Below are 16,707 nucleotides of genomic sequence, written 5' to 3'. Positions count from 1 at the left end.
CTATCCTACAGTTTAACTTGTGTAACTTTTACTTAAACAAAACCAGACAGGGTTTCCACATCTTATTTCCACACAAGGGAGTTAGGAACATGATAACCAGGGATCCTGGTTTTCCATGATTTAAAAAAAAAAAAAAAAGCAAATTGTCTGATAAAAACCCAAAAATCCGTGATTAAAATTAAAGGCCCCCCATGGCCCTGCTGGTGCCCCTCACTTTCCCCCCAGCCCTGCTGATGCTCCTCTTTGCCCCCACAACAGCCCCCAGCCCTGCTTATGCCCCTTGCCCCCCACCTATGGCCTCCGCCCCCTTGCCCTGCCAGAAGGGGCCCCCAGCTGTCAGGGCTATGGGACCAGGGACCCAGGTCCACAGCTCCCTGCCCCCAACAGAAGGCAGCTGGAGCAGGAGCACATAGCTGGCTCCCCTGCTGCTGCTGTCTGCTGCTGATTTGGGCAGGGGTGGGGCTGGCTCCCAGTGGCCGTGCACACTCCCAGGGAGCAAGGGGGACCCATGCCCCCAGATCTGTACAGGGGGCAGGCTGTGGGCTTGAGCTCCCTTCCTGCTTCCCTCCCACGGGACCGCTGTAGCTCCACAGGCAAGACCTGGCACGGCTGGGAACAGTGGGGCCATGCCAGGATCTCCTTGCCTCCCCGCCACACCTCCTGCTGCTCTGAGTGGCAGAGCCCTGCGCCGCTTCCCTCAGTGCAGCCCCACATGCAGGAGGTACATCACTGGGGCAGCATGGAGCAAGCAGCCGCTAGGCAATCCCCACACAGCTCTTGTCCCCAGCCACACCAGGTCGCCCTGCTCCCCTCCCCGCAAACCGGCATGGCTGGGGACAGAGGAGCTGCGCAGCTATCTCCTAGCAGCTGCTCACTCCGCACTGCCCCAGCAATATACCTCCTGCACGTGTGGCTGCACTGAGGGAAGTGGCATGGGGCTCCACCACTCAGAGCAGCAGGAGGTGTAGTGGGGAGGCAAAGATCCCAGCACAGCCCTGCTGTTCCCAGCCATGGCGGGTCTTCCCTGCAGGGCTACAATGGTCCTGAAGGAGGGAAGCAGAGAGGGAGCTCAAGCCCACAGACAGCCCCTCTACAGATCTGGGGGCACAGGTTCCCCTTGCCCCCTTAGAGTGAACAACACTGAATGCCCAGCTGGCTCCTCCACGTGAGGCTTTCCCTTAAGGGCTGCTAGAGCCGCTTCAGTTTCACCTGCCCCCAGCCAGACACTCTGGCTGCCGGCGGGGACAAGATGTGGAGCTCGCCGGGCACTCCATATATTTCCCCAACACCTCCCCACTCATGGCTGGAGTGCCGGCAGGACAGCACCTGAAACCTAAGCAGCTCTAGCAAGCCTTAAGGAAAGCCGTACATGGAGGCACCAGCCAGGCACTCCGTGTATTTCCCCAACACCTCCCAGCCAGCTTCCACCCTAGCCCTGCCTCGCAACCCCCCAGCCCCAAGCCCCACTTACCAGTTCACAGGCTCCAGGAAGAAAGTGAGCCTGACTTAGGCCTTGTGACCAACTAAAAGCCACAGGCTCTGCGCTTCCCACTGTGGGCAGGGTTGGGGCTTTCCTGCCCTTTTTGCAAACAGCTCTTGCAGGCTGGAACTCAGCTTCTCTGCTAAAAGAGAAAATCTGCGTTTTCTTTGATAAAACTAGGAAATCCATGGTTTTCTCCGTTTTCCGTGGGAAACATCATCAGGGATCCAAGTTGTCTAACTATTCAAGAAAATAAACCTAAATGCAGTACTTCCTATGTATAAGAGGACAGTTCATTATTGCCGATATAGTTGCAATACTTTTAAATTTTTAGAGCAACACTAATATAGCTGAACTCATCTTTCTGAATATTTACCTTAATTCCCTGGATAAAGTACCTACATATTTAAAGTCCTCACGTATTAAGCTAAGACTAAAGTCCAATTACAACATTTCCATGTGATATCAATGGGAACTACATCTTTAAAGAGAGGCTCTTATCCTTCAATGCTTTCTCAACATGATTAGGAGATTTTGTCTCTCAAACATGAAACAGCAACCAATAAAAATGCAGACTCAAATCTGTAACCATATTTTTTTAATAAATAAATTTCTTTTTAAAATATGTTTATCATTTATTCACAGTTTCAAGTTTGAAAAAGAGGGGTAATATTATTCCTGATTGAATAAATCAAAATAGAGCTAAAACAGTTTCACTTCTGGTATAAATGACATTCCAGCAATGGCTAATATCTGTGAAAAGTGTTGCACTGAAGCTAAAAAAGGCACACATTCTTGTGCATGGTATTAACTCTTACTAAAAAGAAAACATTGATATATGCAAGGGAAATCCCCTTGTGCAATTTCCATGAATGTTACTGGTAAAAGACTTCTTATAAAGCTTTGCTTACAAAGTAACATTTCATTCAAAAAATATCGAACCGATCTATAACATATTTTTATGCAAAACATTTATTTTGCACCACTGAAAAGCCCATCACTTTTCAGAGAAACTGCACTTCTCAACCATAAGAAACTGGAAGCTCTACCTCTAGATTCCCATTTTAGCACTTCAAATGTAGACACATTAGAATCTGATCATAATTGCACTGTCATGGGATAGCAATGCATTCCTCTTCTTTCCCAGGTCTACCATGTTATAAATAGATTTACTGAAGTTGAAGAGAGTAAGTACCACATGACACAGAGCTGCTGATCCCATGTTAAGCAAGGCACCAATATTATTTCTGCTACCTTGTAGCTGTTTTTGTATTTAGTAAGTCACTGAATTCCTGTATTATTGGTTTCAGTGTTCCGAGTCAGCTGTTCCAATAAAGTTAAAATTACTTCTATTCGTTCTAGCAGAGTCACACTTTTGTCAGCAGTCGCACGCAAGAGAAGGGAATAAACTTCCTTGTTGGTCTTAAGAACTTCCTCCTCTTCATTACTGCCACTGAAAAAGAAAAGATGGGTCACATGAACTGTAACGCCAAAACCCAAGAATGAGTGTATCTTCAAAATACTCTTGAACAAAACATTAACTGAATACACCATTTCTTCGTGAAATCTTGCCTTATCTTTGCTTCCATGACTCCTAGCTCTCCTCTTATATCTGGAATCCTTCCTTAAACTTTGTTTTTTGGGTTTTTTTTTTAAGGGGGGAGGGGGGAAAAATCAGATTATCCTCCTTATTTCTGCTCTAGCTTTTGACAGCAATCTCACAAGGCTCCATTCCTCATGGTCTCACAGACTCAACCTGGGAAAACTTACTCACAAACCTGACTGAATATATTCTCTCTGACTCCCTGGTGAATTTTTCTCTATGCCAAACAATCTTCTGTCCAACCTGATGTCTCAGTCTATTGCTGACATTTCCTCTTGGCTATAGTGGGCTTAAACTGATGTCCATAACAACTCTTAATCTTTTCCTACACAAGCGGTTTTATCAGTCTTCTTTCTTAGTCACCACAGGTATCTCCTAAGTTCTCAAGCCTAAAATCTGGTCATCTTGAACTTTGCCAACTCTCTAAAGTCCCATATCCAGGCTGTTGATTATATACTTTCTTCTTCCAGAGGGAATATGACAGCAATCTTCAAATATCTGAAGGGCAGTGATAAAAAAAGGGAGGGAGACATTTTTTTTCTCTCACTGCAGAAAGTAGGGCTTATAATAATAGCTTGAAATTGATGCAAAGTGGGTTTAGACTCGACATCAGGAAAAACTCTGCTGTTAGAATAGTTGCAGTAGAATAGATTGCCTATGGCAGGTTTGGCATGTGCTTCACTGGAGTTTAAGATGCTAGATAATCATTGGTCAGTGTGGCAGAGCTCCAGTGGGGTGCACGCTACGGCTATGCGAAGCTTCGGTCCCCAATTTGATTTGGTGGAAATTCGGCCCGAATCCGAATCTAATCAGGAGACCCTTTAATCTCTGCAAATCGAATCAGAACCCTCTGAATCATTCAGAAAGATGCAGCAATTCGGATACAGACAGCTTTAAATGTTTTTTCTGCATACTTCAAGGTACCAGGTGGCCTGCCGGTCAATGCTGTGATGCTGGGGTGGATGGAGCGTCCCACAGGAGTGCAGGGGGCTCCCCAGCGCGCTCAGCAGCAGACCCAGAAGTAGATCAGAAGCACTTCCAGTCCACTGGGGAGCACATGCCACTCCCCAGCTCAGCGACTGGTGCCTACTAGGTCTGGGGGGGCACCCAGGGTCTCCCGCAGCCAACTGCCAAGCCGGAGGGGGGAGAGCAGGAGGTCCCCCAGCATGCTCCCCAGCAGCCCTGGAAGTGGACCGGAAGTACTTCTGGTTTCACCATTAACCATGCACCCCCCCATCCTGTGGGATGCTCCATCCGCCCCAGCATCGCAGCGTTCATGAGCCACACCTGGTACCTGGGAGGTATGTAGAAAAAAAAAACTTTAAACTGTGTCTACAGCTGAATCACTGATTCTTTGAATCAGCATTGAATCTTCAGATGCGGGTTCAGCCAAATCAAATTGGGGATAGTGATCTGAATCAACAAATTGAGTCGCTGTCCCCGATTGGGGCCGACTCCGAATCAAATATAGCCCATTTCACACACCCCTAGTGCTTTAGGGCTATCTCAGGCTCTGGGGAGCCTGTTTTTGGGAGCAGCAGGGAAAAGTCTTCCCTGCTAACCGATGTAATGCGGAAGGTAGGTGCCAGAGCACCTTAAGTGCTTTGCCAATAAAACCTGGATCAGGCAGCAGGCAGGTGCAGCCCAGCCCCAATGAGTGGCCATTTTAAGTCCCAGGCAAGCAGGGCTAGAGGCAGCGGTTTGCTACCAGACACCAGGGAAGCAACATCTCCCAGAGGAGCAGCTGCTGTGAGAACAGCCCGGAGGTAAGGGTGAGGCTATGGGGAAGGAGAAGGCCTCACTGGTCCTGGGCATGACCTAAAACTGCACTCCGCCGGGACAGGGAAGCCTGGTGGCCCAACCATCTTCCCCAGCCCTGCCCCACAGCACCACTTGCCTCTGTGCTCCAGGGGCGAAGGGCAAGTCTGAGCCTGAGCCCGAGCCGGGCCTTGGCTGCCTTGGAGGCTCAGGCCCCGCCCTCCCTCCTCCTCCCTCCCCCTCCGGCCAGGGCTGAGGGTTTCCCACCCTTTTTGCAAATCGGCTCTTGCAGGCTGGAGCTGTGCCAGCCACAAGAGCTCCTTGCAAAAGCGGAGAATTCGCAGATTTCTCTGCTAAAAAAGAGAAATCCGCATTTTCTCCGATAAAAACAGGTAATCCATGGTTTTCTCCATTTTTCCATGGGAAACAGAAAAATCTGGATCCCTGGTCATCAGGCACCATTTATCCTTTCAAAGAACAGCTGCTAAGGTTGTTTTCCTAGCATACTCCTGCAACCCTATCACTCCTAAGCTTCATCTCTCTATTGGCTCCACAGCTTTATACCACTTGCATCCAAAAGTCAATCCCTAATAACTCAGAAAAGCGCCCCGAAACTAAAACCCAAACATATCATATATATTTGTCAAAAGTGGCCAGTTAGCATACTTGTAAATGCTTCGGAAACTGCCAATAAACAGAGGAGCAATTAAATTTATAACACTTGGCACAAAGCTGCAACAGGTCTATTTACTGCAGAGAACAGGCAGGCAATAAAAAAACCCACTGAAAAACGAAGTATTTCTAGAATAAATTGCAAGAATGCCCAGCACTAAACATTACTTTGAATTTCTATTTTCCTCCACAGTTTATATAGCTTAATTCAATTCTGCTTAAGCATTTAACTTTTTAGAATGATGCCCTGCTTTCATCTCATTCTGTAGATATGCTGCAAGTTTCTTGGTGTGAGCTGTACTGTTTCAAAGGGGGGTAGCTTCTTCCATTCCCCTTGACAAAGTGCATCGGAGCCCTGAAGCAGCCAGGGCAAGTTCTTAGCTCTCTCCCTAGCCAAGCCAGCAGTTACTGCAGAGGAAGGCAGACATTCCTCTTCCCCTCACAAAATAGAAACTGAATGTGCAAATATTCCTTGATCAGTTAAACAGGAAGAGAAATTTAGCTAAACCTCAAAGTGCTTTCATAGTTTTTGAATGAAACAGACATGTCAGTTGCACTAAGATGCTATGACATCACCATTTTCCTTTTATTTTGCAGTGCTTGAAAAATGAACGCTAAAACCTAATTATATTGAAATTTATGTACCATGTATAGAAGCTTCAATATAAAACCAATTTAAAAACAGAATATCAGTGATTAGAATAGTGGATGGAAAGAGAACATTTAAATGGTCTATGACATTATACCCTCTGCAAGGCTATGAAATATGAGGGTACAAACCTGAAACAATTACTAGTGTTAGTCAATTACTCTTCATATCAATTTGTTTAAAAAGAGACGGGTAATACTTTGGTCCTCAGCATTTCATATATTAATATTGCCATCTTGTGGATGCTTTCTGAAAAAAGTTAAATACACCTAACTGTTGCCAAGTAGGCAGAGTTAGTGGTTCTATTCTAGCCCTTTATCGTTCCATGGATCAGTCTCTCCCAACCCTCCCAACTACTTTGAGACCTTCTCTTCAGAAGGATGGACATATTTGATAAACTTCATTTAACAGAACAACATCAACCACTGCAGTTTTCACAACTGTATTTATACACTGAAATACAGAGATACTTTAATCTTACCACTAACTGAACACTTAATAAAGCACAGATCACTAAAGCAATCTGTCAGCATCACAGAATTTTTGTAAATATGACTTGGGTTGGATGATTTTGCTGTTATTTTCCCCTAATGCTCTCTGTTCTGCCTTAGTGTCTACAGTCAGTGCTGATGGTGTCACCATATTTTTGCAGCACAGGAGTAAAAAATATTTTTCAGGGTCACACCAGGCAGGATTAAACGTATCTAAATCTCTGTCCAAGAGTTCAAATATGGTGTTAGCAACTACTACATTCTCATGACTTTAATCTGGAGAACAGCTTAAGGTTGTCATGTACTGAAAGAGTAAGAGGCCAGGTTTTTATGTTAAATGAAATCCTGGCAGCGAGAGAAAAATCTTACATGGAAGGAGATGCTCCTTTATTCTGCTTCTATTTAATTTTCAGAAAAGACATAGTTCACCCAGACAAACATAGCTCTTCATGGTTTAGAACTACATCTCATTAGTATACCTGCTAATTCACAGATGTGTAAGATTTAATACTTTGTGATAGCTTTTCAGTCATTTGTGCCAGCAAGCAATGATTTACCATAGGCAGAAGTAAGGTAGGCTTACCAATGTTAAAAACAAACGTATCTACATCAAGTGCACTGAACAACAGTAGTAGGCAACTACCAATCCTCTGGACCATGCTGTACGCTTAAGAGATCTAGTCACCAAGACTTTGATGCATACGCCTAGGCAAGAATATGGGGGAGTGGAGGCTTCCCAAGATCTGCCATCCCCTCTTCACACCACTGAGACAGAATCCAAAGGCCAGACTTATTGAGTCTTATGAATCTCAGAATAAGCAGGTATACTAACGAGATGTAGTTCTAAACAATAGAGAGCTATGTTTGTGTACTGCAGAGGATTGCTTTACATTTTTATTTTATTTTTTAGAAAAGACAGTTTACCCAGCAATAAATAAGAACTACTGCTAACTGCTTAATGTCTCAGCAAGGTTGTGTTTCTGTCAGGGTGATATCCCAGGGCACTTATACACATATATTTTTGGCTGGGATGCGCCGGAGATCCGTGCAGTTGGGTAAGCAAGCAGTTGTGTAAGCATGCAGTTGCACAAGCGGCAAAATGTGCATCAGCGTGCAGAAAACGGCAACAGCATGCTTTTGAACTAAAACACCTCCAATGGGTTTTAGCACAAACGCGCGCCACCGCCATTTTCTCAGCACTGATGCATATCTCGTTGTTTATACAACTGCAGGCATCACAGTGCCAGAAGATTTTAGAAGTGCCTGGCACTGCAGCGCAAACATGTAACAAATGCCCCCATAGCTTTTTTCCAATCAAGGAGTACCCACAAAACAGTGGGGGCTAGGGTTTTGAGGCACCCTATACTCACCTTGCTCTGGAGTTTGCAACATTGTGGTATTTTATAGGAACTACCCCAGCATGAGTAGCTCCATTACATTGCCACCAGATCCTCCAGTTGGATGTGGTTTATGGTCATTCATACCCAGGACCCACACACACACACGGTATGAGTGACTATAAGCTGCATCTGACTGGAGGGCCTGGTATACGTATTTTAAAAAAGGAGATGTAGCTTAATCAAGTTTTACGGACACACACAAAAAAAGAAATCATAAAGATCTAAATGGCCAGTACTGTCTAAATGTATTACAGCTACATAAAAAAATGCACAGTTTGTATCTAAAATAGGAACTGCCATACATGCATGCAGCTAGAAATGCATATCATGAAAGCTAAATATGTTTTAACTTACCCAATTTTCTTTTTTGTTGAAGATAACAATTTAACGGACTGGAGAAGGAGGAATGATAGTCGAGATTCAAATATACCAAGAAGTTTCATTACTTCATCTTTATTAAGGTTAGAAGTAGAGTCACCAAGTGCTGTATTCCCACCATTACTTGTATCCTCATTCATCTGAAAAACAGGAAGACATTTCACCTAACCCAGTCAGGAAACTATTTTTACATCAAGTCTAAGTATCAGACTTTTGAGTTTAATCAATTCATTAAAATGTACAATGATATCATCAAGGATACTATTGCATCTTTTCATTATCAAACTCCTTTGGTAATACATTTACACCAGTATACAACAGTTAAATGCCAGTTGGCTATGCAATAATTCCAAGTCACTATGTAATGTGTTTTATATAGCCCATCCACCACTTCAGTTAAGAACAGTGTGAAAACCGGCTTTGATAACTACTGCTCAAATTACATATCTTAATGTGAAATGGTACTGGCATGGCAGTATAACCAGCCGTAATGACTAATACAAACTTTGGGATCCCTGTGATAAGGCTCTACCACTAATAATCTTACAAATGTTCATACTTCAAATGACATGGTGAAGAACTAAAAGCCCTGTTCAAAAGATATGTACATGTATGCTCAAAAATTTCAGAGAACTTGTAATTGCAATATAGCACTGCATTAAAAAGTTGTCTTATAAACGTATCTTAGAGTATCATGGAAGAAGTGAATATAAAAACATGAGTACATTAAAATGTTGAAACAATAAAAATAGACTTTCATTTCTACTGGGTATACCATGACACTGGCATGGCTGGAAGAGAACTTTTGACAGAGACAACTCTAAAATGAACCTAGCCCAAAAGAAGAAAATCCTGACACTTTTGACTTGCCCCTGGCCTCTGTGCCTATAGAACAGTCAGTGCCAGTCAGAAAGGTATTCCAGCACATATATGCTCATCTAGTCCCATTGAAGTAAATGAACTTAGCCACCTAGGAATAAATTATGATACTTTTAAATATTAAGCTAAGGTTTCAAAGAATAAATAGGTCCATTATCATGTATAAATCACAAACAAACAATGTTTTATGGTCAACTGAGTTGGTGCGACTGATTATGATCTGTCTTGCAGTTTACATGAGATCTTTTTTCCTTGCCTACCTGGTCACATTCAGCTGCGATTTCCTTTTTGATCAGCTGGAACGCACATTTGGTCTTTATCATTATATCTAGAGCCCCAGATAAAGTCTTTAGCTTTCCAGCACTACTATTTTGACCTAAAAATATAAGAACAGGTTACACTGTGGATGAAAGACTACATGACTCTAAAGATTCCAAAGTCTTACATGAACTCTGCATTACCACATTTCACTGAACCCCAGTACCTCACAGCATAGTCATGACCCAGAATAGTGCAATATCATTCTTGCTCCAAGAAAATGGCCAGGACATCCATCAGTAATCATCTTGCTCTGTAGTCATCTCCTCCAAAGAATCTTTCTGTAACCCAACTTACTTGCCATCTGGAACTCTGCAAAAGCTACTCTTTCCAATTGCACACGAAGGAGCTCGCAGGGTGCATCCTTTAGGAGTTGAAAAAGCTTTACTGCTTTATTATAATGAAGGTCAACTAATATCCTATGCTGTTTCCTTAAATGCTCATCACCAACCTGAAACCAAAATTACAAAGACAGTTTCATGGAAGCTATCAGCGTTAGGATTCAGGCAAAAAAAAGAGCAAAAACACTGCCTACTGGTGATGGGATTCAACCAGTGAGTGCCCTTATTCCAATAACTATTCTGTTAAATAGAACTTTAAGATGTGTCACCTTGTATTACTTTTTCTTTTCCACCCCCCAAGTATAGTTGCATAGCTAAAACATGTAGTTATAGCGTGTGGTTTTAAGCAATTAATCATGCACAGCAACAGCAAAACGATGTTAAAAAGAAAAAAGGCTTCTTCTAAGCAACATTTAAACAAGTTGAAAGCAACACAACCTCCATTATTAAAGTATTATAAAGTATAGACCTTCAGCAAAAACACTATAAGAGAAGCAAGGTGGGGGAAGAGTATGTTTGTTTAAAAAAAAAAAAAAAAAAAAATGTATTTATCATCAATTAGTTATATCATGGCAGCATCTAGAGACCACAACCAAAGTTGGGCCCCAATTAGGTGCTAATAAGACAACAGATGAACAGCTTCCTCACTTTGCACTCCAGAAATTTCATGTTAGATTTGCAAACAAAAGTCTACTTCCATTTATAATAAAGAATATATTTATACATATAACCATGCATACACACTATATGTGCATTTACACATATAGCCATTTTTAATCTCTCCCTCTCCAGCAAATACACAAGGCAATGTTTTAAACTAATACCTGGTTTCTCAAGCAACTATGATACATGGAAGCCAGTCTGTGGTGAATGGTTGCAGCCCGATACTGGCAGAGGGGCTGTCGTGCAGACGCTGTATCAACATCACAATATTTCAGAGATTTCATCATGGCCTCACTAACTTCCTTCTCTATCTATAAACAAAAAGACTTCATGAAGTAATGTCAAAGTTTACTTTGAAAGAAGACCCAATACAAAAAGAAATGAGTGGGGGGTATTTGTGGCACTCTGGCTTCTACTAAAGAAAAAACAATACCCATAAGAGTAGATAATAAAAGTTAGTTTGCAGCTTTTAATGTGCCCTATCATTCTGTTGGCAGTAGCTGCTCTACAACAGTTCTTTTATACAATAAAGAATTGCAAATTATGTAAGTGCTACAGTTAACAGCAGGAGTTCTTTACTATGCTGCTCAGTCTTCATGAAAAACTACAAGAATGGCTTGCTTTTAACAGATGTAATCAGAAATCCTCTTTTCATTACCTGTTCCTGGGCCTTTCTAGATAACGGAGCATAATCCTGCTGCAAAGTTGCCATGGTAAAATAGGTGGTAGAGAGTTCCCAATTCACAGAATCCCAAACTGCTGGATGCACCTCTCTCTTCCCTAGAGATCTTAAAGCCTTCAGATAGTAATCAATCGCCTATAACATAGATATACAATAAAACTGCTGGTTATTTAGACAGGTTTATAATAAACAATGACAGATTCTGTACTCATTCTGCTACAGAGCTCATCTGGACCTCTCAGCAATTTCCTCACATTCAATTTTCTATCTTCTATTGAAAACTAGCAGTACTATATGCAGGTACAGAATTCAAGATTTTAAATTCAGAGGGGGAAAAAGAAAAAGGCATGTTAGCATGTAGGCATAGGACTGGACTCAAAATTAAACAGTAAGGCTGAGATCCTCCTCTCCTACTCAAAAGGAAAAGCTTTGTGCAAGACAGTCCATTCAATCCTGGAAGCAGGGTTCAAAATGCATCTGTACAGCACAAAGCAGCTGGCCCTTACAAATCGTCAGGCTGACAGTATATTCTGGAGACTCACTAGCCAGGTCTCATCCAGTTTTCCTGTACACCCAGAAGTCTTACTCTAAAACAAATCACTAAAAGCAACCACGAACTTTGACCCTGCACCACAAACTAAACCATTCAGGTCTATCCTGATCACTCAAAAGTTTCTAAAAGCATTCTTGCCCCAACCCTCACAAATGGAGGGCCTGTTCATTCAGTCCAGGTACTGAGTTCTTATAGTTCTTTTGATAAGGGTTGGGAGTAGAGTGTGCTCCCAGTAAACTGGTCCAAATTCAAAATTGTCCCAACTTCCTCAACTACTGCAGAGAATCATGACAAATTCCACTTCATTGCAGTGGCCTTCCATATGCTTTATGAAGCCTTGGGGATCCTTGTGAATGACAGGTACACCACTTGCATGCAAATTATTTCTCTTTCTGAGGCCTTACCAATCAGGCCTCAATGGGATGGAATAGATTAAGGAGTCCCCTGCTTCCCCTATCTGACCAGTCATTAAATGAATGGTGCAAAATTAAAAAAAAAACACAAAAAAAACCCCAACAACAACAGTCTCCTTTAAATTCCAGTGTTATACTAGTATTTTTATCAGGCATGTTTAAAGTTTTTCCTCTCTTCACTGAGGTCCTAAACTCTTAAAGAAGGAACACTTTAAAGCTAGATCAGAAGATTCAATTTTAAAATATTTAAAATAAAAAATTATATGGTTCTCAGATAAGTGATACAAAAGAATGTTTAGAGTTTTCAAGTTAAATATAATATGAATTTAACATATACGCTAAAACTAATAACAGCACCAGGGCTGGGAAAGTAACAGTCCAAAAGCTTTCACAAAAGGATATTGCAATACAAACCCTTCCAGTTTTGTAAGTCAAAACCAGCAATGGCTGAACATTTGTAATAATTATGTTTTACATGCACCACATTTTATATACTATGCTTCATTTTATAATTCTGTTTTAAAAAGACTATTACTAGGCATTTTCAACACAGAGAAGCTTCAAGTTTACTTAGATACAAGTGATATAATAGAAGATTAAGCCATCTTCAAAATGATTTCTGATAGGTTGACATAGATAAGGCCTTACTAATGAATATGGCACCTGCCAGTCTAAACTCAAACATGCCATTTCTTACTTAATCTGCATGTGTAATGAAATTGTTAGTTATGCATATGCACTCACTTATACAAATCACCTGCTTGCACAGTCTTGGTTTGTGTGGACACCTGTGGCTGCTTGCAGACATTAAAAAAGAAAAAGAGCAAAAGAAAAAGCACTTTACCAGAAGCAGCAGCACATTACTTGGACCCGACTCCACAGCATCTGTATAGAACAGGCACTTCAGCGAGGCTTTTTGGCACTTTTAGCTAAAGTTGATTCAATCAGCTATTAAAGTGCCCCACTAAAGCTCCCAGTCCTTATGAATGTCAGGCTAGCCAGATCCAACTAACATGCTTCCCTCTCTGGACATGTGCTAGGCTTGGCGCAGGAGCATGTCGAGTTTTAAATAACGTACCCTTTTTTGCTTTTTAACATCTGCAAGCTGCCTGAGTGATTTATCTTTTGGAGGGGAAAGAGGCAGAGAAAGTAGTAAAATTAAGCCATGGTGTAATACTACCTTTAGTACCTGACAGAACTTAATTTTCTTCATCTGGAGGTTTTTTAGGTTTTTTGTTTTGTTCTGTTTTTTTTAACAACCAGCTTTACTGTTCCTGTTCATTTTCAACTAACTTAAATACAAATTCACAACACTACAAAATACTTCTATTACTACATTTAGGCTACAACTGTAGTAGTCATAACTTCTGCCATTTAAAAGTACCTAGAAGTCAGTCCTTATCTGGAGTCTCCTTATACTTGTGTGTGTAAGCCTCACAGGCCCATTCCTTCAAGAGAGGAATTTCAACCTGGTTGACAGGCTTGTTACCTTGTTATAATAAAGGGCCTCTTCCGGGGAAAATTCTCGCTTGAAATCTTCTCCAGCAGCACAGTGGGCTTGAGCACAAATTCTCATCAATCTTCCTGTATTACACAACAGAAGAGCAGCATTGGTTGCATCATCAATTGATTCAAAATTCTGGATGCCTTTTTCAAAGCAAGAGAAACTCTTCTTCCACAGTTGCTGCTCTGTTGCAGATACACTTTTGCTCACTAGATCAAAATAAAAAGCAATCTTACAATTCCAGTCAAGTTTCTTAAAGATTTCCTGCCAACATCTCTACCAAATAACTCTTCTTATGCTGTTCCACTAGATGTTGTTCTGGAATATGAAGTCACATCTACATTAGCAAGCTTCTGACATCAGAAGCAGCACACCTGAATATGCCATGAGGTCCTGGACAAGCTTCCTCCCCAAAAATAGGAGCAGGATAGCTGTGGCCTCATGGCAATTCAGGCAGGCTACTTAGCATTGCTGAATGACTGCCAATTAGCCCATCCATGGTGCTGTAACACTATCAGTTTGGAATGAGGCTTGCCAGAGCAGTGTGACTTAAGGGGCAGCACTATCTGAGCTGGCTAAGTAACTGCATAGACATGGGCAAAGACTATTGCGCAAATTTAAAGATGTAATCTCTCAAGCACTCAACCCTTCTTAGAATAAAGAAAAAAAAATACCTTCCCCTGACTAGTAGTTATAGAAATAAATTTGTGATTAGGCTTATAAAGCAGGAATAGATTCTGAATATGCCAGTTGACTCTGCATGCTTCATGTTATACTGGTGAATCCGTTTAATGTCTTGTGATGATATGAAGTTAAAAAAAAAAAAAAAAATCAAACAAACAACCCCCACAAAACTTAGGGTGGTGGTAAGATAATAATTAAAGAAGTGTCCAGCAATTTCAAGGATCCAAGATACCAGTTCTATTGCCTATTATAGGCATATTAACATCTGATGCAACATTTGTTTTACCAGGAGTTAACAAATAGGTAAATGATTTAACAACCAGTTGCTTAAAAATTAACGTTAAGTTCAATTTCAGCTACAGCTCTTATTTTGCTAAAAATGGAAATTATAAAAATTCATTCTCAAAAGTTAGCATTTTTGGGAAGGGCAGCATATACAAGGCTAATAATTGGGCAAAGAAGTCTATAATAAAATAAGGAAAGAGTCACAAAAAAAATAAAATCTCCCAAGTACACGCAAATTATTTAGAGAGTATCCGGAAAGCATAGGACTCATGCAAGCTTAGAGAACTAGTGCTGTTTGTTTTATGTTTTGGTTTGGGTTTTTTTAAATAATGATTTTCCTTAAATCTGTATTTGTTTTGCAAATAGCATTCTTCTTTCAGGAAAGAAAACTTCAATCGAGTCATTTCCACTGAGGCTTACACATGCATGTGCACACACATGCATGCATGCACAAAATAAAAAATAAAAGCAAGACCCACAAAAATGCTAACAGCATGTCGTTCTGGGCACAGGGCATAGTTTTAGTGAGTTCACTATGGCTATTTGCACTGCACAAAAGGGAAGAACAGTCTGTGAAGGATGAGGGCCTAATAAGAAAAGCAACAACTGTTTTTGTTAAGAGTTGTGTTAATGCTCCATTACTTTTTTCAGGTAATTACAGCTACTTTGAAGATTTTCTCCAACACTAATTTTCCACGTATCAGACTTCTATGTTTACATGTAAATCACAATGCCCAGAGAACCAGTGTTTATAATGGAAACAACAACAACAACAAATAAAAGAATTAAACAACAACAAAAAATCTCAAGGGGTATCTTTCCAATGTTATTTATGAAGATAATTGCCATTCCACTATTTTATTCAGAATTCTACATCAAATAAATTACTAGAGGTAAAAAACCATCTTTAAAAAAATAAATACAATAATACTTGCCCACTCTCTCAGTCTGTACTGCTGCTGCCTGGTTCATGTAAAACACTCCAATTTCGTTTCTGATATTTCCCAGTCTCTTCAGTACTTGTGTATGCTGCTCTGCATTTTGTTTTTTTAAGTTACTAAAAAGCAAAATTTCATTAGCTGCCTCATAGCATTTGCAGCTAACTGAAAGCTGGCATTCTAAGTCTGTAGATAAGTCAGTAGCCCAAGCAAATACTGGAAACAAAGCATAAAGAAGTGTCAATTGAGTATTTCCCCCCCCAAAAAATTATGAATCCATTCAAGTAACAGTGAAAAGTTTAATAATAAGGTTTGAAAACATGACTGTCTTGGCACTTATAATAAAAGGGTGCTATAGAGCCTAAGAAATGACAGAATTTAGTTATTACTTTAAAAAAAAACAACCCCCCCCCCCAAAACAAACATTTAACAGGTACATTTAGAAGTATAATAAAGATCTCCTAGAAGGCAGCCTTCCTTAAAAGGGATCAATTCAGTTTCTATACTCTGCTTTTTCTTTAAGACGCAATAAATCAGCACCATGAAACCCACCCCAAGAGGAATATACTAGACTGGTTTGCCAGGATCCAACAAAACTCCTTAAAATTAAGATCAGCCACTGGGAACCACAGTAATTTATCCATATACATTACTTCAATAATATACCTTGACAGTTGGATTCTCTATTAAGGCTGTGCAGTATTTCCTGATCTTCTTTTGTTTGGTAGTTATATTCTTCAAGATATGCAGCTCTGTTACTTGCATTCTGGGCAAGCATTAACTGGATATCACCACAAAGAGTTAAACACTGACAAAGAAACAGCAGCACCTCAGGAAGCACATTGGTGCAGAGACAACAGTATGTATCTGGTAGGGAAAAGCCAAAGAAAAGATAAATTAAACATCAAGAGATTTGAAACGTGAAATGAAACTATAACTTCACAGAAGCATGACCATGTTAAACTAGTGCTATCTTACATGAAAGTTCTCCCAGCTCATTGTCCAGATCTAACTAG

At 40.9% G+C, this 16,707-nt stretch overlaps 2 protein-coding genes across 6 annotated transcripts in view; one reads left to right on the top strand and one right to left on the bottom strand.

Moving 5' to 3' along the window:
* UROS (uroporphyrinogen III synthase) overlaps nucleotides 1–15,458 on the top strand; it is a 66,069-nt gene extending 50,611 nt beyond the window's left edge. For 2 of the 5 annotated variants that reach the window (XR_003094765.1, XR_003094762.1), the window contains one exon: nucleotides 8,430–8,561. The gene's annotated coding sequence lies outside the window, so the exon portion shown is untranslated. Of the gene's footprint in view, nucleotides 1–8,429; nucleotides 8,562–15,404 lie in introns of those variants that run through there. The other 3 variants (XR_324177.3, XR_003094763.1, XR_003094764.1) reach the window with 3 other exon arrangements.
* The window catches only part of EDRF1 (erythroid differentiation regulatory factor 1), a 42,606-nt gene continuing 27,889 nt past the window's right edge, over nucleotides 1,991–16,707 (bottom strand). Inside the window, exons 17-25 of the mRNA XM_025207558.1 lie at nucleotides 16,358–16,558; nucleotides 15,689–15,907; nucleotides 13,770–13,993; nucleotides 11,291–11,449; nucleotides 10,794–10,943; nucleotides 9,926–10,079; nucleotides 9,571–9,686; nucleotides 8,408–8,571; nucleotides 1,991–2,933 (exon numbers count right to left, since the gene is read on the bottom strand). Of these exons, the coding sequence (XP_025063343.1) occupies nucleotides 2,762–2,933; nucleotides 8,408–8,571; nucleotides 9,571–9,686; nucleotides 9,926–10,079; nucleotides 10,794–10,943; nucleotides 11,291–11,449; nucleotides 13,770–13,993; nucleotides 15,689–15,907; nucleotides 16,358–16,558 (1,559 nt within the window). The 3' untranslated portion in view covers nucleotides 1,991–2,761. The remainder of the gene's footprint in view (nucleotides 2,934–8,407; nucleotides 8,572–9,570; nucleotides 9,687–9,925; nucleotides 10,080–10,793; nucleotides 10,944–11,290; nucleotides 11,450–13,769; nucleotides 13,994–15,688; nucleotides 15,908–16,357; nucleotides 16,559–16,707) is intronic.

The sequence above is a fragment of the Alligator sinensis genome, unplaced genomic scaffold, assembly GCF_000455745.1.
Source record: "Alligator sinensis unplaced genomic scaffold, ASM45574v1 scaffold193_1, whole genome shotgun sequence".
In the NCBI taxonomy this organism is placed as follows: domain Eukaryota; kingdom Metazoa; phylum Chordata; order Crocodylia; family Alligatoridae; genus Alligator; species Alligator sinensis.
This window is presented reverse-complemented; position numbering and strand designations above follow the sequence as displayed.